We start from the raw sequence: 22,240 nt of genomic DNA, 5'->3' as shown, positions 1-22,240 counted from the left end.
AGACTGAGTATTGGCAGTACACTGCTGCTATTAATACACACATGGAATACAGAAGCAGCTGGTTTGGGAGAAAGATCTAATTTCACTTTATACCTTGATTTTTTAGATGAGCAGAACACCCAGTGGGCCTCTGTTCCCCAGTTGCAAACATTTTTCTAAGGAGAGAGAGTATACTGAGTGGTCAGGGTTTTGGAGGATGGGTGAATGAAAGGAGAATGTTGTAGTTGACTAAAACCACAGAAGAATGCTACGTGTCTCTATAGGAAAGACTGTAAAGTCTGTATTTTGGGGGCAAATAAGGATAAAGAAACCAGGAAAAAAGATAAAGAATAGTTATGGTTAGAATAACCAATGATGGTATAATAGAGGGTATAAAGAAAAGTCAAAGAATAAGGATTACTTAAAGCTGTAACAGTTTTGAAGAATAACCTCAATTTTTACAAAATTAGGAGTTCCATTCCAGAGTGATAAAGTCTGCTGTACCACCATCTAGAGAATGAAAGATAGTACAAGTTATTGGGCAGGCTCTAAAATACGAAAAAGGAGATTTTGTTCATATAATGATCTCAGGGTTTTGTATGTGGCATTTGAGCCCTTCTAAAAGTAACAACCTGTGATCAAGATGGTAGCTGTAGTAGAAAGATGACTGGATTGAGTGTCAAGAATCCTGAGATTTCTTTTCAGCTTTGAGTACATTATACCTAACTTTTTCTCATCATTGATAAAATGAAGTTGGCTCCTGCTCTGCATATAAAGCAGGATTGTTGTCAGATTAGCTGATCTGTATATCACAGCACATTGAAAACTATAAAAAGACCATGTAAATGTTAGGTGTAAAGAGAATTACACCTTTGGAAAATAAGTTTATAATTCTGAATTTTCCTGGAGATAGAATCATATGCTGTTAACTTTGTACTAGTGAATTCCTGTCAAATGAAAATCAGTATTAAAAATTACTGATTAGAAGCTATGTTGAGCATTTTGATCTTTATATTTGGGCAACAGGAAGTCACTAATATAGAGGATGGAGGTGAGGAGATATGTCATTATTTATATTTTGTAAAAAAGTACTCTTTTGTATGGAGTTTGTGGGTAACAATGGATGTAGGAAGCCATTTTATGCTTTTGGAGTTTACGTTTTAATGGACAGGGTAGTGGTAGTGTAAGCGAAGAGCTGTTTAGGAAGACACAGGTGATAGATTGCTGATAGATTTATTGTTAGAGGAAAGGAAGAAGGTGATTCCCGACTTTGCCAACTGGCTGGATAGTCATGCTATTTACCAAAATAGAGAACCCTGGAGGAAGATCAGTTTGTGGAGGAAATCATGATTTTTTTTTTTTTAAGATTTTATTTATTTATTTGACAGAGATCACAAATAGGCAGAGAGGCAGGCAGGGAGAAAGAGAGAGGAGGAAGCAGGCTCCCTGCGGAGCAGAGAGCCTGATGTGGGACTCAATCCCAGGACCCTGAGATCATGACCTGAGCCGAAGGCAGAGGCCCAACCCACTGAGCCACCCAGGTGCCCTGGAAATCATGATTTTTGAGTGGAATTTGATCTTCTACTGAGACATCCAAAAACCCATGTTGACCAAGTCATTCTACTAAGAGAAGCAGTAGATGGAATGAGACCACTTTGGAGGTTATACTGCATGAACAGTGTTTAGGAGTTAGTTAGCTTTGAACAACTCCAGTATTTAAAGAGTAGGTGGAAAGGAATGAGTCAGGGGAAGGATTTTGGTTATAGAATGATTGATTAGAGTGATAGGAGGAAAACAAGGAGAGGGTTATGCCTGGAAAACCAAAGGAAAATATTTTAAGGAGAAGATGGGGAGCGTTGGTTATAGCTGCTAAATAGTCTAACAAGATGGACTTGAAAAACATATATTGCATTCAACAACTTCGAGATTACTGGTGACCACAGCAGAAGTTACTTGGGAGGAGTGTTGGGGGGCAGAAACCATTTTGAAATGGATTTGGGGTGAATGAGAGATGAAGTATAGATGATAATTACAACTTAATCAAGGAGTTCATCTTCTAGAAGGAGAGGACAGTAATGAAGTCAAGTAAAGGGAGACGGTTTTATTGTTTCAATTTATGATTTTTTAAAAGCCTTATTTATTGTGCAAATATATCATGGTAAATAATACAAAAGGGTAGATCAGTGAATGAAGTTTTGCAAAGTTTTACAGCACTTGTGTAACCATCACCTAGGGTAAGAGATAGAATATTGTTACCTAATTGCTTCATGGTTTTGCAGTTGAAATTATTTGCTATCTCGTTTTCTTGCGTCTGGTTTCTCTTGCTCATTTTGTCTGTGAGGTCCATGCCTGTTATGTATGACAGTGGTTCATTCTTTTTCTGTGGTGAATAGTGTTCCATTGTTTCAGTATACTGCTGTGCTTGTCCACTTTCCTTTTGAAGACATTTGGATTGATACCAACTTTTGGCTCTTATCAAGTAATGCTGCTAACTGAGCCTGGCTGGTGACTCTTGATCTTGGGGTTGTGAGTTTGAGCCCCACGTTGGGTGTAGGGAATACTTAAAAAAATAAAATCTTAAAAAAAACCCCACAAATAATGCTGCTGTGAATATTTTTGTGCTTGTCTCTTGGCGTATATTTGCTCTTTTTTCTAATGAGTAAATACCTAGATTGGAGCTACTTGGTCAAAGGGCATTGTATCTTCAATGTGGGCATATGTTGTCAAACTGTTTTCCCAACTGATTGTACTGATTTACATTCCTTAGCAGAAAATAAGCAGTACTTTATTCCACATCTCGCCAACACTTGGTTTTGTCATTGTGGTTTTAATCAGCACTTCCTTAATTACAAATGAGTTTGAGCCACTTTTCATGCTTATTGATGGTGGATTTATTTGAATGTTTTCTTTCTGAAGTGTTTTTTCATGTCTCCAGCCTGTTTTTCTAGTGACTTATCTTTTTCATATTGATTTTTAACTGTTACATGTACAAGATGAGTCCTTGTGGGGTTATACTTGTTCTAAGTCTCTTCTCCCCTGCTGTGGCTTGCCTTTTCACTTTTCTGGTAAGGGTGGCTGATGATTAGCAGGACTTCTCCATTTTAATGTAAGAGATAATGTGGTAGAATTTGCCAGTCTTTTATGCAAAGAATTTTTTGGTGTTCTATTAAGAAGTCTTTCCCTGTACCATGATGATGAAAGTGTCCTTCTACATTATCCACTCCTGTAATTTTACCTTTGTTACTTACATCTAAATTTCCCTGGCACTGATTTACTTGAAATTTTTTAAAAGGTAGGAGAAACTTCAGCATATTCAAGTGCTCATTGAAAATATCTAGTAGCATGGAAAGTATGGAAGATACAGGAAAGAAATGATTAGAAAAAGGCTCCTGAGAAGGTTGGGGAGGATGGGATCCAAAGCGCAGATGCAGAAATTTAGTCTAGAGAGAAGGAAAGACAACTATTTGTAATGGGATGGAATGAGAACAGAGTGGTACCGATGCACTTGGGTCTTCAGCAACAGATTTCTGGTTTCTCTGTGCCGTCCGTGACAGACCATCTGCTCAGTAAGGAGAGACTGGGTGGAGTCGGGCTTGGAGAAAGCTTAAGAAAGTCATAGAAGAAATTATAGGTGAAGTTCTAGAAAAAAGAAAAAAATGTGCTGTGCTGTTTTGAGGGTCCAGTGAGGTTTGTAGAGATAAATTTATTTTAGTGGTACCAAATTCTGTCTAATTGTGTGATATTCCTGTAGCATACTTGATTGCCGTAGAATGTACGAAGATAGCAGGTACTTGGGTTCGTCTGGGATTGATATTTTGCAAGATGGGTGCCATGCAGAGAGCCCATAAAGAGAGATCAGACCGTAGACTTTTGGCAGAAGTTACTGAGATGATTGATCAAAGACCGTAAAGTGGAAGGAGAGTCAACATAAGGTGGTCCGAAAAATAGGGAGAAGGCAGGGTTGTTGGTGGACCAGAAGGCCTAATGAAGTCAGAGAATGGATTGTAATGGAAGTGGTTGAGAAAACTTGCTAGAGGATAAGGTCATGATTTGAGACTAGAATGCTTGAATTCGTGTTTTGTGAGGTGCAATAATTTTGTTCAGGAAGGATATCTTTCATAATACTGACTATATAACAGATGCTTAATATTCACTGATGTGAATTGGAAGTGATTAGACAAGTATCTATAATTCTCTTGTAGTGGACCATATACCCGGTGTTCAGGTATATCAGAATTAAATTCTTAAATATGAAGGAACATAACTTGTCTTCCACTGTTAAGTATATAAATATTAGAAAATCTAGTAGGTTATACTTCATATTTATATTTAATTAATTTTTGTAAATTTTTTTTTCATGTATCATTTATACATTCTGGTTTTGTTCCTGGTATTAATATTCCCAAGTTCTCTAGTGAGAATTTTTTTTTTAAAGGAGTCTCTTTTTAAAAAAAAAAAAGATTTTATTTATTCATTTGAGAGAGAGAGAGAGAGAGACAGAGAGAGCACAAGCAGGGGGAGAGGGAGAGTGTGAGGGAGAGAGAGAAGCCGACTCCCCACTGAGCTGGGAGACCAACATGGGGGTGGATTCCAGGACCTAGATATCATAACCTGAGCCAAAAGCAGGCGTCCAACCAATTGAGCCACCCTGGTGCCCCTCTAGTGAGAATTAAAAAAAAAAAAAAAAAAAAGTCTTACTTGTGCAAATAATTATAGGTACTGTTAAAAAAAACCCCAACTACTGGTTTTGTAATTTCAGCTTCTTGTTCACTTTCTTACAAATGATGTCTTCCAAATACTTAATTTTTACTGAAAAACAATATAAACAATTATTAGACTAATAATATTAAAGAAGTGTAGCTGTTTTCTTTTTGATTTGCTTCTTTGTGGCTTAATTCTCATGCAGATACATCAAGAAATCTGGAATTTCATGAAATACACAGCACTGGGAATGAGCCACCTCTGCTGATTATGATCGGCTACAGTGATGGAATGCAGGTCTGGAGCATTCCGGTAAGTCTGGAGAAGGTTGAATCCCTAAGATATAATACTGGACAGCATGCTCACTGCTGTGAACCCTGGCCATAGTTTCTGTAAGGTCTCATCCATTTACTTCATTAGCAGTTGCCGAGAGGCTGCTGTGTGTGTAACAGGGCACAAAGAACAAGGGGCAAATGAGGGGATAGAGGGGCTGTAAATGATTTGTGATGTCGGGCCAGGGATTGTGGGAATCACCTTACATGCAAGATCTCATTTTTTCATCCTAGTAACTCTGTTGAGTAGGTATTATTATTATTTCCCTCCTTTTTTCCAAAAGAGTGAACAAGCTTATAGAAGGCTTTTTCTTTTGTTTTTTAAAATTAGCAGTCATTAAAAATCAGTGTTTTGAATCAGTTAAAAGTCATGTGGCACAAAATTCTCGAGGTTATGAAAAGTTAAAAAACTCCCTCTTGGGGCACCTGGGTGGCTCAGAGGGTTAAAGCCTCTGCCTTAGGCTCAGGTTATGATCCCAGGGTCCTGGGATCAGGCCCTGCATCCGGGCCCTCTGCTCAGCAGGGAGCCTGCTTCCCCCGTCTCTCTGCCTGCCTCTCTGCCTATTTGTGATCTCTCTGTCAAATAAATAAAATCTTAAACAAACAAACAAAAACTCCCTCTCATCCTTGTCTCCCATTTCCTCTTGAGGCACCCTGGGTTTCTTGTTTGCTATGTATCCTTATAGCTATGTTTTATGTAAATAAAAACATAAATAAATTTGTTTCTGCCTCCCTGCCCTCCCTAACAGATGGGAGCACATTATACAACTTAGTCTGTACCTTGCTGTATTGTACTCATAATGTCAGTATTCATAGAGCTTCTTTTATTTTAAAATTGAATTTTAAAAGCTGCATATAATTCCATTATTTGGATTTTCCTTGATTTATATAATTTGTTCCCTATATTGAAAAAGCTTGAGTGTCTCTTTTTTCCTGCGATCATACATAATGATGTAATACAGGAATTTGAACAAAGGTTATTTTATGTCTGTGTATCTATGAAAGATAAATTTCAATTATGATAAGTGTTTAAAATTGCCTAATGTTGGTCCCAGTTTGCCTCTTAAATCCTACATGTTCCTCTTTGGGATGACCAAAAATAAAATGTCCTAAAAAAGACGGAGGCTTGGTAGGATCACAGCTGAGTGAACCGTAGTACAGATTGCAAAGTTTGGCTTGTACTTACATTCTGGCCTGGCCGAAATATCTGATCTCTCCAGTGGATGGGGGCGGGGGCGGGGTGGGCGGTGGACTTCTGTTCTGTGGTTCTTTTGCAGTTGGAGGCTCAGGGCTATTTGTACCTTTAATAAATTCATTCACCAAAATTTTCAAACCCTCTTGTGTATGTGTGTGTTTCAGCTAGAGTTTTTCCCACCTCTTCTGTTGGGTAATATCATTCTTCCTTAAAAGGTATATAGGAAAACATAGTATATTATGTTAAATTTAAAGGAATTCAGGATGTTCTTGAGTATAGAATTTGGCCTCAGTGGCATAAAGATTATTAAATAATGATCACATTGGACTTCATCATTCTTTAATAATTTAAGTAAAAAGTTATTTAGTCCTCGATAAGTCACTGCTGATAAACTTTGGTCTTCCATCTAATCATGTAATTATGTATGATACTATTAGTTATTTAGGATTAGGGGTTTTATATTTCTTATTTTTAAAGATTGGCTTTATTTTGCAGAGATAGTATGCTGGTGTGTTGTGAAATGATTGTCCTCTTTCTTTTGCCTTTTGGGATGTGTAGTTGACATTTTTCATGGCCCTGCAATGCTGTTTGTAATTTAAGTATCACACTGAAGGCATAGACAGAGAACTTAAAATTAGGTAGTGGTTTGTTTTTTTTCCTACCAAGAGTCTAGATTGTGATCAGGGGAAGAGATTTTGTAAATGTAACTTTTTCTTATTAATAGATACAATATTGGGATCCATTACACTGTTGACAGACTTGAAGGTGGAGGGGAAGCTAGAGCTTTAACAAGAAGGTTGAGCCTGTGTGATTAGGGGTGTTGACTGGAATGAGTACATTCCTTTGGTAGTACTCAGGCTACCCACTTGTTCCGGTTATAATTAGAGGTATCAGTTTTAATAGTTTTAAAGTTAACTTGTGTCTATCTCTGAGTGACTTAAAGGTCTTCTGAGTAATTTAAATGACCTCTTTAACATGATTCTTTTTTTTTTTTTTTAAGATTTTTATTTAGTTAGTTTTTAGAGATCACAAGTAGGCAGAGAGGCAGGCAGAGAGAGAGAGGAGGCAGCAGGCTCCCTGCTGAGCAGAGAGCCCGATACGGGACTCGATCCCAGGACCCTGGGATTATAACCTGAGCCGAAGGCAGAGACTTTAATCCACTGAGCCACCCAGGCGCCCTTTAACGTAATTCTTATGCCTAGATTGCATTTTGAGAGACTCGAATAATCTTTTCTTCATGCAATATTCAGTAGCTGGTTGTTTATTATTGTAGTATTATAGTTCTGTGTGGACTGTTTCAAGAATTAGGAGGTTGGGAAAATGAGCTCCATCTGTTACATTGATTGTGCTCTTACTATGTTCAAAGCATTTTACAGACACAGAATCTCATCTGTCGTAGACTGTGAGGTAGAAGTTACCCTGTTTCACAGGTGGTAACGTCATATGCTTATAAGAGTTGGAATTGGAATTCAAACCCAGTTCTATCTGACTTCAGGTTCAAAGCCTCTGATCTTAGAGCTGTACTTCATTATTCCCCAAATGTGATAGCAAAAGATATGCCATGCGAGTACTTTGGCAGTTCAGTTTTAGTTTTCATTATGCAAGCTTATGATGAGCCTTCAACTCTTCATCTTTTATAGAGTACTGTGACTGTAACCCATTACTAACTAAACCCTTCCAAAACTTGTTTATCACTTGTCAGTTATTCAGTAATCATTTAAGTGTTACCATGTGCTAGACAGTGGGGAGCTTATGTTGGTCAACCCAGAAATAATCCTGGCTCTTAGGGAATCTTTGCAGACGATAAATCATACTTGCTTTTGAGTACGTGTGAGTGGGCGGAAAGTCAATCCCTGTCCAAGCCATAGCCTGATATTTTTGCTTCAAATTTGTGAAACAGGGTTCCCTTCTCTTGATTTTATATAACCTGTGAGTCTCAGATTAAGAAAGTAAACAGATTACACCTTTAAAAAAATTGTTTATGAATTGCACAAATTTGAACAAGGCCTAAATGGTGTCTCGACATATGGTTAAGTGGAGTACGCTTAGGATCAGAACTGCCCAGAAGTAGTTGCTGTACTGCCCAATTCTCACCACTCTGTATATGGGGTGGCTGGAGGGAAACACCAGCCTTCCCCGCTTTCCCAAGCTGTCAGGTCCCTTCTCTCAACACATCTGATGTCACATAAGAAAGCATGATTATTTGTTGAGGTTCTGGATAAACAGGCCCTTTTCCAACTCATGCCTAACAATCTCATTGCCTCTTTTTGGTCATATAAATAATAGGTTCTCTTGCTTAAAATCCTTAACTTTAAAAAAAATCAAGATTGTATGTGGATTAAAAATCGAATAGTTTTTTTTGTGTGTGTGTGATTCATATGAAAAAATAAGCTGTTCTGTGCTCTTCCTTCACAATTCCTTGAATTCTATGAGCTGTTATCTCAGTTTTTATTGTAGTCACCTTAATATGTCCTACTTACATTCTTTTTTTTTTTTTTTAAAGATTTTATTTATTTATTTGACAGAGAGAGATCACAAATAGACAGAGAGGCAGGCAGAGAGAGAGAGAGGGAAGCAGGCTCCCTGCTGAGCAGAGAGCCCGATGTGGGACTCGATTCCAGGACCCTGGGATCATGACCTGAGCTGAAGACAGAGGCTTAACCCACTGAGCCACTCAGGCGCCCCTCCTACTTACATTCTTGATTTTATTTTTTCTCCCAGTGTTACACATAGACCAACTTGGTGCCATGAACTATGAGGACTTAAAAGGTGTTCATTATTGGGGCTTTTGGGTGGCCAGTTGGTTAAGCCTCAAACACTTGATCTCATCTCAGGTCTTGATCTCAGGGTTGTGAGTTCAAGCCCTATGCTGGGCTCCACACTGGTCATGGAGCCTGCTTAAAAAAAGAAAAAGGGAAAAAAAAGGGCATTCATTTATTCATCACAGATCTGGGATAAAATATATATTTTGAGCAAAATAGACATGGTATTTGGTCAAATGGAGCAAGTAGGAAAGGTGGATTTAAATAAAAATAATATGCAACTTACGTTGTAATATGAAGAATAGAATAAGAGATCATAATAATAAGGAAGTGGCCTAGAAATTAAGATTTAGTGAGGGTAAGCTTAGAATAGCATACAGTAAAGTCAGTGGCTCTGAGGTGGAAATGTTCTTTCCTCTATGGTTGGACATTGATTTAGATTTCTTAATTTTTTTTTCTTCTTTAAGAATATTGAGATACATATTTTTATGATCATGTAGTTTGGAGAGATCGATAAAAGTAGATACACCAAGGCTCTTGATAGATTTGCCAGATTGCATTCTTGTAAAGCCATGCCACTTACATTTACCCCATTTATTTATTAATTCATTCACTCAGTGAAGATTTATTGATTGCCTTTTACAAGCCAGACCCTGTTCAAGATGCTGGGAAAACAACAATGAGCAGAACAAAATCATTTTTCTTGTGGATTTTCCATTCTAGGTAGGTGGGGAGGATGATAAAAAGCAAGCATGTAGCATGCTAGCTGGTGATGAGTGTTAGGGTGGGGTGGTGGATGTTGCGGTGGGTTGTTGTATCATACAGGGTGGTCTGGGAAGGGAAGGCCTCTCTCAAAGATCTTTTGAGCAGAAGTGTGAAGGAGTGATCCTTCTGGGTATTTGATGGAGGAACATTCAAAGCCAGTTCTCCGTGTGAGGATTATGTTTCCTCTATATTCAAGAACAGCAAGGAGGCCATTCAGCTGGAGGTGTGCAGGCAAGGTGACGAATGCTGGGGGAGGATGTCTGAGAGGTGGTGGTGGGCTAGAGCTTGGTCAACCATGGATTTCAAAAATTGTAAATGCAGAGCAAAGTTGAAACAATTTTACAGTGGAAACAAGTATATTCACCACCTAGATCGAAGCGTTAAATTTTACGGTACTTCCTTTATTTCACATCCATCTCTTTCAACACATTTTAACATTTATTTAACATGAATTTTTTAAAAGCTTTCATTTATTTATTTGAGAGAGAGAAAGCATGAGAAGGGAGCAGGTATCGGGAGAAGCAGACTCCCCACTGAGCAGGGAGCCCAGTGCAGGACTTGATCCTGGCACTTCAGGATCATGACCTGAGCTGAAGGCAGTTGCTTAACCAACTGAGCCACCCAGACGCCTCTCATTCAACACATTTTGAAGTAAATTGCAAACATCAGTAGACTTTCCCCCAGCCACTTTTGTATGCATTAACTAGAATTCAGTATTTGATTAATTTTTGTTAAAGTATATACACAGTTAGATACTGAAATCTTAATAAGTCTACTTCCTTTAAAAAAATTTTTTTTATTGTTTTATGTTAGTCACCATAAAATACATCATTAGTTTTGGATGCAGTTTCCAAGATGCATTGTTTTTGTCCAGGACACAGTGCTCCATGCAATACATCCCCTCCTTAATACCCACCACAACGCTTACCAATACCCCCACCCTCTTCCCCCCTAAAAGCCTCAGATTGATTCTCAGAGTCCACAGTCTTTCATGGTTCATCTCCCTCTCCGGTTTGCCCCAGTTCACTTTTTCTTTCCTTCTAATGTCCTCCGCTCTATTCCTTATGTTCCACAAGTAAGTGAAACCGTATGATAATTGATTTTCTCTACTTGACTTATTTCACTCAGCATAATCTCCTTCAGTCCCATCCATGTTGATGCAAAAGTTGGGTATTCATCCTTTCTGATGGCTGAGTAATAATCCCTTGTGTATATATGGACCACATCTTCTTTATCCATTTGTCTGTTGAAGGGCATCTCGGCTCCTTCCATAATTTGGCTATTGTGGACATTGCCGCTATGAACATTGGGGTACGTGTGGCCCTTTTTTCCACCACATCTGTATTATGTCCATTTCCTAGGCTTTGACAAGTATATACACCTAAGTAACCCAAATCTTTGTCAAGATGTAGAACGTGCTTATCACTGAAGAAATTTCCCTCATCAACTATTTCCAATTAAATTTTTTTCTATCCTATGCAGAGGCAACCACTGTTCTCATGTCTTCCCCCACCTTTTTTTTTTTTTTTTTTAAGATTTTATTTATTTATTTGACAGAGATCACAAGTAGGCAGAGAGGCAGGCAGAGAGAGAGAGAAGGGAAGGGAAGCAGGCTCCCTGTTGAGCAGAGAGCTGGATGTAAGTCTCGATCCCAGGACCCTGGGATCATGACCTGAGCCGAAGGCAGAGGCTTTAGCCCACTGAGCCACCCAAGTGCCCCTCTTCCCCCCACTATTGATTCGTATTGCCTGTTTTAGAACTTCCTGTGCTATTATTGTACTGTATGCATTTTTGTGTGTGTAAGGCTTTCTTCACTCAGTGTGTTTGTGAGATTCACCCATATTATTCCTTTTTATTGCTGAATAATACTCCGGTGTATGAACATACCATAGTTTATCCCTTCTCTTAATGATGGTTAGCTGGACTCTTTACTGCTTTTGCCTTTTCTGACTAAAGCTGCTCTGAAGATCTTCTGTAAGTCTTTTTGTCAAGTGGTGTGTTCATTTCTCTTAGGTAAGGACCTACAAGTGGAATTGCAGCTTCATAGGGTAGGAATGTGGTCGGTTTTATAACAGACATCCAAACCTTTTTCCAAAGTAGTTGTACCATCTTACATTTCCTCTAGCAGTGTACACGTTGTTCCATAACCTCATCAACATTTGGTGTTGTCTGTCTTTTTAATTTTAGCCATTCTGATGGGAGGTACCTTGTGATGGCTAATAATGTTAGAATACTTTTAATGTATTTTTGGCCATTTGAATATCTTTTAGGAATTATCTGTACACTTTTTTTAAAAAATAAAGATTTTATTTATTTATTTGACAGATCACAAGTAGGCAGAGAGGCAGGCAGAGAGAGAGAGGGAGAAGCAGGCTCTCCGCTGGGCAGAGAGCCCGATGTGGGGCTTGATCCTAGGACCCTGAGATCATGACCTGAGCTGAAGGCAGAGGCTTCTGAGCCACCAAGGCACTCCTATCTGTACATTTTTTTGCTCACTAAAAGTAGTGAGTTGGAGAAGCCATTTGAGGACTTTGTATGATTGGACAGTAATGTGTCTTACAAGAGTAGTGATGGTATGAAGCACAAATGGGAATGGAAGGATAGTGAGTTTGGTTTTAAGTTTCTGGACTGTGGACTGGTGGTGCTGGTCCACAAACTGGTCATAGTGAAATGTTTGTTGCTGTATGCAACAAAATAAGTGCAGGAAATGAGAGCAAGCTTTTAGACATTGATAGTTATTTGCCAGTTGAACATGATCCAGATATGGGTCTGTTGCTTATGGAAGAGTCTGTGCCAGAATGGAAATTAAAAGATAAATAATCGGGCATTCATAACATGGTTAGACAAACACTGTCAACATGGCATCCAGGTGGAGGAGGGGTTGTTTATGAGAGTGGGTATGTTTTAGATGTTGTGTAGTCATGTGTTATTTCATTTAACACAGACAATCATTTCTATGATTATTAATATTAATTTTAGTGGTTATATGCTCTCTGGACATAGAATGAGATATAGAAGTTTCAGGGAAGAAATTTGAATTGCGGGATGAAGACTTGGATTTATTGATCTTTCAGCCACTATGAACTCATTAAAATCTTTGAGTAACAAGAAATACATTCCAAAGTCCATATTTAGTAAAGATTTATCTTGCAGTGATGGTCGGATAGATAGAGACTACGGAGAAAAGAAAAGGTTATCAGGCCAGTTAGGAATCAATTTCAGCATTGTCCTAATGTGGGATGTTGTGAACCTGAACTAAATTTGTTGTGGTGGTATCTGGTAAGTCATTAAAGAGGAGAGAAGAGTTAAAGATGTTCCCAGGGTTTTGACTTGGGGCTGGTGTTACCTGGTTACCTAAGGCAAAAATTGCATTGCATAGTATAAGTAATAAAGGATTCTCATTTAAAATATTCAGCGGATAAGAAACCCAAGATATACCTTTATAAAAGTCCTGAGAATTTTCCCTAATTTTTTGATATATGTTTAAATGGCTACTTAGTTTTTGCATCCTCTTTTGAAACTCTTAATATCTTAGAAAATCTTTAAAATGTATTCATTACAACAACTAAAAGGTGACAATTGTGTTGCATGAAGCCGTATATGTATTTAGTTTCAAAGAGTTTTTTTGTTTCAAGTTTTTATTTACATTCTAGTTAATGTACAGTGTAATACTAGTTTCAAGAGTAGAATTCAGTGATTCATCATTTACATATAGCACTCAGTGCTCTTCACAAGTGCCCTTTGGCAAACTACCTTTGGCTCAGGTCATAATCTTGGAGTCCGAAGATGCAGTCCCGCATCGGGCTCCCTGCTCTGCAGTGAGTTTGCTTCTTCCTCCCACCCTCCCCTTCTCTCATGCTCTCTCTCTCTCTTAAATAATAAGTAAAATCTTAAAAACAAAAACAAGTGCCCTCCTTAATCCCCATCACCCATTCAGTCTATCCCCCTTCCTACTTCCCCTCCAGCACCAAAATCTTAACTCATGTATATTTTAGCTTCAGTAAGTCAGCTACTGGAGTGCTTAATCTTGGAGCTTTGACTGTACTTCAAAAGTAATGACACTAGGTGTCGCTAACACATTGGGTTAAGAAGAGTGCTGCCGTTCCCTTGAAGTATTTGCCCTCAAGCTTTTAGTATCTGTAGCTTTACACTTAAGCTTTTGAGAAACATGGCTCTAAAGCCATGTTTGAGGGCATAGTTGAGGTAAATACCAATTAGTCTATTATTTATTAGACATTGGGTGCCAATAGACCTTGCCATGTCAAGATTGCTAGCCAGGAAACAATTTTTATGAGTTTCATTTGGGAGCAATATAAAGTCCATGATTTGGGATAACTGGCAAGCAGAGAAAGTTTGAATATGGACCTGAATCAAAAAATTGTGTTCGTTGAGAATGAGGCCTTATTTTGTTGTGTCCAGTCTCTTGTTACTGGGAAGAGAAATAAAGGACGGTTTTTTAGTCATCTGTGGTGGAAGACCTTTGGGATTCATGCAGTGAATAAAAGCAAAAATGAAGAATAATGTTGAAATAACTTATAGAATCCACGTGTACTAATGGAGAAAATGCTTTTGCTTCAAATATATTTCCTACCGTGTCTCTTTAGAGAAATCTTGCATCTGAAGTTTAATCTTTCCTTATGTTTTTATAGTGGCTTTATGGGCTTTTGTTGATTTCATACCCACTCTGAGTTTGAAATTTATTATCATAAATTGGAATCTTTCTTGTTTGAAATATTTTTGATGTTTTTCTATGCTAAAGCAGAAGATAGTCTTTGGACACAAAGGACATAAGCAGAGTTATGAGTTTGTAGAAGGCAGTTTTTTCCTCTTGTTATACATTTTATTGAGTATAGTAAATATCATAAAGTACACAGATCTTAAGTGTACAGATTGAATTTTTATATATGTATACAACCTATACATCACTCAGAATAAGATAGAGAATGTTCCCAGTAACTCTGAAGAGTCCCTCTTCCCTTTTAATACTGTCCTCCTTGTAACTCCAAGTAACCAGTATTCTAACTTCTGTAACAGAAACTAGTTTTTCTGTTCTTGAACTTCATAAAATAAAATATGGTCAGAGATAATACAGTCTGTATTCTTTTATGTCTGGCTTCTTTCTATTAGCAGTATGGCTATGGGATTCTTTTTTTTTTTTTTTTTTTAAAGATTTTATTTATTTATTTGACACAGAGAGAGAGCACAAGTAGGCAGAGAGGTAGGTGGTGGGCGGGTGGGTGGAAAGCAGGCTCCCCGCTGAGCAGAGAGCCCAATGTGGGGCTTGATCCCAGGACCCTGAAATCACTACCTGAGCTGAAGGCAGAGGCTTAACCCACTGAGCCACCCAGGTGCCCCTGGTTATGGGATTCTTTCATGTTCTTCTGTGTAGCAATAATTTGTTCTTATTTTTTTCTGTGTAGTATCTTATGACGAATACAACACATTCTAAAAAGTCCCTTATATATCCAATAGTCATTTTTGTTTCTGGTTTTTGAGTATTATGAATGAAGTGACTCTGAAAGTTGATATATATGTTTCTTGGTGGAAATATCCTGCACCCATTTCTCTTGTATATATAGACCTAGAGTAGATTTGCTCTGTCATAGTGTAGATGTATGTTTAACTTTAGTACAGAGAGCCAGTTTTCCAAAGTACTTTTACTGGGGTACCTGGATGGCTCAGTCATTAAGTGGCTGCCTGCAGCCCCATATTGGGCTCCCTGCTCGATGGGAAGCCCGTTTCTCCCTCTCCCGCTCCCCCTACTTGTGTTCCCTCTCTCACTGTCTCTCTCTGTTGAATAAATAAATAAATAAAATCTTTAAAAAGGCACTTTTATCAATATGTATGCCCACTAGCAATGTATGAAAGTTTCATTTGCTCTCTATTTCTCATTGGCCCTTGGTATTTTCAGCTTTTAAAATTTTAACCATTCTGGTAGGTATGTACCAGTATCTCATTGTGGAGTTTTAAAGATGCTTTTCATTTTGCAGTAATTTTAAACTTACAGGAAATTTTACAAGGTATGCCTTGATTTACCCAGATTTACCAGCTATAGACATTTTGCCCCATTTGATGTATTATTTTCTCAGTTTTTTTATTTGTGAAGATTTTTTCTGAACCATTTATCAGTAGGAGAAACCATGTACACCTTTTCCATAAATAACTCATTATATATTTCCTAAGAATAAGCATATTATCTTACACAAACATAGCACTGTCAAAACCAGGACATTTATATTTGATAAAATACTGTTATGTTATGTTCAATCCATCTTCCGTTTTCATCATTTGTCTTAATGTCTCCTTTGTAGGTATTCTTAGATTTTCACTTTCTTAATGTTATTATTATTATTTTTTTAAAATTTTATTTATTTACTTGACACAGAGAGAGAGAGATCACAAGCAGGCAGAGCAGCAGGTAGAGGGAGAGGGAGAAGCAGGCTCCGGCCAAGCAGAGAGCCCGATGTGGGGCTCGATCCCAGGACCCTGAGATCATGACCTGAGCTGAAGGCAGACACTTAACCGATTGAGCCACCCAGGTGCCCTAATGTTGTTCTTTGATGACAGAAATGTGGATCAGATTTTAAGTGGTTTATTCTGTTAATGCTTTTTGTATTCTTGTTTATTCTAAAACCATGAAGATATTCTCCTATATTTTCTTTTTACCTTTTTAAAGATTTATTTATTTATTTGAGAGAGAGAGAGAGAGAGAGACTCTCAAGCAGACTCTGTACTGAACACAGAGCCCGACATGGGGCTCAATCCCGTGACCCTGAGATCACCGCCTGAGCTGAAACCAAGAGTCCAATGTTTAACTGACTGAGTCATCTGGGCGCCCCTCATATATTTTTTGTCAGAGGTTGTTTTTATCTTTAGGTTTATGCTTCATCTGAAATTTTTTGTGTATAGTGTGAGACAGGGGTCAAGGCTCCTTTTACTTAAAACAAAACAAAACAAAACAAAAACCTAATTGATCCAGCACCATTTCCTGAAAAGACCATTCTTTCCCCTCTTAAGTGCAGTAATACCATATATATGTAGGTAATTTTTGCCCTCTCTGTTGTCTATTTTTAACTATTTTTGAATTGATTTTTAAGATCCTTTTGTTTTGAAATAATTATAGACTCATGGGAAGTTGCACAGTCTTATTTAGAATCCTGTGTATCCTTCGCCCAGCTTCCCCCAAAGATGACATCTTATATAAACTATAGTACAGTATCAAAACCAGGAAAGAGACAATTACATTAATTTTTAAAAAAATTTGTAGTTCATTTTTTCCAATTTTTATGTAGATATAATTGACCTACTACATAGATTTTTAACACCATAAATTGTGATCATTTTGCTGGTTTGACCTATATTTAAGTGTACTGATAGGATATGAACCCTATCAGATTTTCATCTGTAGACACGATGAGTAATCTTGAAATGGAGTCCCAGTATTTTTAATTGACCATATATTAATATTCTTTAAGTCTGGTTTGGGGATTATTTACAGCTAGAGGAAGAGTGTACATTGATCATATAGTTCTCATATTCTGTGCCTTTGCTTTCTGTTCTTTTTCTTTATGTGTACTTTCCTAGTTTAAAAGTATTGGTCAGCTTGATGGGAACTAATAAGAAGTGATAACAAAACTTAAAAAAATGATTGTTTTAGAGGGTTAACACTATTTTAAATAGGAAATTATCTAAAAATATAAGACATGAAAATATGCAAATATAAATTTTATGATTGTGACTCAATCTTGCCATTATTGACATTTTAGACCAGAGGATTCTTTGTTATGGGGGGGCTGGCCTTGTACATTGCAGGATATGTAGCTACATCTGTTGCCTCTGTCTGCTAGATGTCCAAAGCAACTCCCTGTGACAATTAAGGATGTCCTCCTCTGATTTAGAACCTCTTCAGGTTGTGAACCATGACTCTAGAGGAAATTCTGGTTTAAACCACTGGCTTAGATGTATATAATTTAAGGGGGAAAAGTTGTGTGTATTTAAGAATATCAGGGATTTATTCTGTGTGTGTGTGTGTGTGTGTGTGTGTGTGTGTGTGTGTGTGTGTAATTAGCCTATGAGTTCTAGTATTTTCTGGGAGTTTTGATTTTGCATTAGCAGTTGGGAGAGTTCTTTCTTTTTAATTGCTATTTTATTTAAAAAATTTTATTGATTTATTTGTCAGAGAGAATATGCATTAGGCAGAGGGAGAAGCAAGAACCCTGATGTTGGACTTGATCTCAGGACTCTGGGATATGACCTTAGCTGAAAGCAGATGCTTAATTGACTGAGCCACCCAGGCATCCCACAGTTGGGAGAATTCTTTGTAAGCCTCTCTATAACTGTGGTCATATCTTTTTATTTTTTAAAGATTTATTTATTTTTAGAGAGAGAGAACACATGTGGGCATGTGTGCATCAGAGAGGGGAGGGGAAAAGGGAGAGAGAGAGAGAGGATTTCAAGCAGATTCTGAACTGAGCACAGAACCCAACGTGGGGCTCATCTCATGACCCTGAGATCATGACCTGAGCTAAAACCAAGAGTCAGTTGCTGAATTGACTGAGCCACCCAGGCTCCTGGGGCTCTGGTCATATCTTAATGGCTTTTATATATCTGGTGCCAAGTAAATTGTCTGGCAGTTAGTTGTTACATCTGTGTGTTCATTTATATATGTATGTGTATATGTACACATATATGTATGTGTGTATATGTTTAGTAGATGTGTTTCAAGATGTCAGTCTTTTGCTGAATATTTTCATCTAAGTGGGTCAATTCAGAAAGACCCAAATTAAATTTCATAATCATTTGCTATTTGCTCATGTCCCATTCCATTCCTATTCTATCCCCTCTTCCTAAAATCTCTATTTTTGTTAATTAATAGCACCATAATTTTTCTCTTCAGCCACACTGAAACTTTAGGGCCTATGCCCTAAATATAACTAAGACCTAATACAAATATAACTAAGACCTAATACAAATATAACTAAGACCTAAGCCTTGAAGAGATCATATTCTACTTGTGTGAGATGTCGCTACTTAATTGCAGTCTGTATCAGTGCTTCCCAAATGGGATTGCTTTTGCCCCCAAAGAGACATTTGGCCATGTTTGTGGACATGTTTTATTGTCATGATTGGAAGTTGCTACTGGCATCTAGTGGGTAAAAGCTAGAGATGCTGCTGAGCATCCTATAATGTCCAGGACAACTTCTACAACACAGAATTGTCCCTTCCAAAATATCAGTAAGGCTGAGTTTGAGAAACTTTGGCCTATGAGATCAGAGTTACAGTGGAGGCATGGATAAAGTGCTATAGAGCACAGAGTAGTGATGAGATGCCTGGGAGAGTTTTGACGCTTGTGCTGCCTAGTGATGTTTCATAATGTTAATATAAATATTAGCATCTATAATTGGAATGATCAGAATATACCATACACATTATTTTAGGTACATTGACTATTATTCTTTATTATCTTGTCAATTTTACTATTTTTAAAAAAGATTTTCTTTTACTTTTAAGTAATCTCTACACCCATCATGGGCTTGAACTCGAAATGCTGAGATCAAGAGTTGCATGCTCCACTGTCTGAGCCAGCCAGGAGCTCCTCAACTTACTATTCAGTGTTATTCTCATTTTATAGATAAAAAATTAAAGCTCACGTTTAACCTCTACAAACGCACAACCTCTCCACTATCAACATTCCACATCAGTAATCCCCTTTATCTTTGGTTTAACTTTCCATGATTTCAGTTACCCACAGTCAGCTGTCCAAAACCAGATGATCATCCTTCTGACATATTGTCAGGAAGTCAGTAGTAGGGCACCTGGGTGGCTCAGCCAGTTATGCGTCTGCCTTTGGCACAGGTCATGATCCCAGGATCCTGGGATCCAGGTCTCCACTGGACTCCCTGCTCAGTGGGGAGCCTGTTTCTCCCTCTCCCTCTGCCGCTCCCCCTGCTTGTGCTTTCTCTCTAATAAATAAATAAAATCTTGAAAAAAAAGGTCAGTAATCTAACACTCGATGACAATGCCTCCATCATTCACCTTAACTCACCTCATCACATAGGCGTTTTATCATCTCATGTCATCTCAAGTAGAGTAAGTACAGTACAATAGGATGTTTTGAGAGAGAGAGAGGTATTCCCATAACTTCTGTTACAGTATATTGTGATAGTTATATTTTATTATTATTGTTAATCTCTTACTGTGTCTAATTTATAAATTAAACTTCATCATGGCTCATATGTATTGGAGAAAACATGGTATACATAGGATTTCTTACTATTCACAGTTTTAAGCATCCACTGGAGGTCTTGGAATATATTGCTCATAGAAAGGGTGGGGGGCTACTGTATAGTTTCGCCTTTCCAGAATGTCATATGGTTGTAATCATATAGCATGTGGCTTCTTTCACTCAGATTGGCTTCTTTCACTTAGTAATATGCATGTAAGCCCAAGTCTTTTTATGGCTTGTTGGCTCATTTCTTTTTAGTGCTGAATAATATTCCATTGTCTGGATGGACTATAATTTATGATAGATACCTTTAAAAAATTAAGATATACTATAAAATGTACAGATCTCAAATCTGTGGTTTGACGACTGTGTGTATGTTTATGTAATTATATATATTGTGTGTACTCATACATGAATAAATGAAAGTGCTATTGAGAACAAAATGTAGAACATTTTTCTTACTCAGAAAGCTCCCCAGTCAGTATTCCCTTCCCTCCTGACAGGATAAAAAATATTTTGGCCATAGATTAGTTTTGCCTAATTTTCATAATCATTTGCTGAACTTCATATTAATAGAGTTAATTGAACTTCATATTAATAGAGGTACACAGTATATATTCCTTTGTATCTGTCTTTTTTACTCAGTGTATGTTTTAGATCCATCCATGTTCTTGCATGTTGCAATAGTTTGTATTTTTAATTTATTACTGTGTTAGAGTCTGCTGATTAACTATACCAATTTGTTTAGCTATTCCCTTTAAAAAAAAAAAAGATTTTATTTGTCAGAGAGAGAGAGAGGGAGAGGGAGAAAGCATGCACAAGCAAAGGGAGAGGCAGGCATAGGGAGAAACAGGCTCCCTACTCACATAGGGCTCTATCCCAGGACCCTGGGATCATGACCTAAGCTGAAGGCAGACACTGAACCGACTGAGCCATCCTGGCGCCCCATGTTTAGCTATTCTCCTTTTGGTGGGCATTTGTGTTTCTGTAATGAATACAGCTTTTCTGAACATAATTGTAGATATATGTGCTCCATTTTCCCTTTTTTTGGGGGGGGGGTGGCAAAAGGAGAGGGAGAGAGAAAGAATTTTAAGCAGGCTCCATTCCCAGCGTGGAGCCCATCATGGGGCTCGGTCTTATGACTATGAGATCATGACCTGAGCCAAAATCAAAAGTCAGAAGCTTAACTGACTGAGCCACCCAGGCACCCCATGTGTGCTCTGTTTTTGAGTATGTACCTAAGAATAGAATTCCTGGGTCACAGGTTAGGCACATATTTAACTTGATTAGAAACTGCTTACAGGGGCATCATAATCCCAGGGTCCTGGGATCGAGCCCCACATCAGGCTCCCTACTCAGCGGGAAGTCTGCTTCTCCCTCTCCCACTCTCCTGCTTGTGTTCCCTCTCTCACTGTCTCTCTCTGTGTCTTATAAATAGATAGACTCTTTAAAAAAAATTGCTTACAGTTTTTCAGAGGGGTTGTATTATTATACGCTTCTACCTGCATTATCTGAGAGTTCTGGTTGCTCCACTTCCTGCTGCCATTGGGGGTGTCAGTCATTTTTTATCATCTTCTCAATCTTACAAGTTCGAATGATGCCTATTTTATAGAAGAAAAACCTTAGGCTTCTATTTAATATAATGTTTCTCTTTGGTTAGATATCCATTGCAAAACTATCTTCAATCAACAGATTATATCAGGATAGGTTTACAATACCAATGAAATATGACAAACTCAGTCTTTTAGAAGTGGAAAAAGGCTGTAAGCCAGAATTGGCTTATCTGTAGCACTGTTTTCTCTCTCTTTCCAATTGGACATGTATTCCACACAAAATAAAATAACAAGTTAAAGGGAATCCAGTTTGTGTGTGTGAGTGATGATGAAGTGTTTATGACAGCTGCTAGGCTGACACTCTGTGTAATGGTGTTACATTGACTTCTGAACACCTTCCAGTCTGCCTCCAGGCGTGTGTGTCTGTGTAGTCTGAGTGGTTTTACATTAACATCTACCCTAAGTAAGATCTTTTGACTACAGAAGTGTTACTTGCAAATGGAAGATACCATTAGGGCTGCTTCAAAGCTTGGGATGGTATGTGGACTGGTGGTGCCAAAGCAGTGGCTGGGGTTTTGAAGTGTAATGTCTGAATCTATGTTGCATAACCAAAGGAACGTGTGAGTTTAAACGGCCTTTCTTTGATCTTCCTTTCAAAAATCAGGGAAGGGGAAAGGTGAAAGTCGCCTTAAAATACTACTCTCTATGTGTGTGAAAATTTGGAAGTA

At 37.9% G+C, this 22,240-nt stretch overlaps 1 protein-coding gene across 9 annotated transcripts in view; it reads left to right on the top strand.

The window, feature by feature from the left end:
• BCAS3 (BCAS3 microtubule associated cell migration factor) overlaps positions 1-22,240 on the top strand; it is a 591,123-nt gene that overhangs the window by 23,527 nt on the left and 545,356 nt on the right. For all 9 annotated transcript variants that reach the window (XM_059149981.1, XM_059149982.1, XM_059149978.1 and 6 more), the window contains exon 5: positions 4,886-4,992. In XM_059149981.1, coding sequence (XP_059005964.1) covers positions 4,886-4,992 — 107 coding nt within the window. The remainder of the gene's footprint in view (positions 1-4,885; positions 4,993-22,240) is intronic.

The sequence above is a fragment of the Mustela lutreola genome, chromosome 15 (genome assembly GCF_030435805.1).
Source record: "Mustela lutreola isolate mMusLut2 chromosome 15, mMusLut2.pri, whole genome shotgun sequence".
NCBI lineage: Eukaryota > Metazoa > Chordata > Mammalia > Carnivora > Mustelidae > Mustela > Mustela lutreola.
The sequence above is the reverse complement of the archived record's forward strand: the minus strand, read 5'-3'. Positions and strand labels throughout refer to the sequence as shown.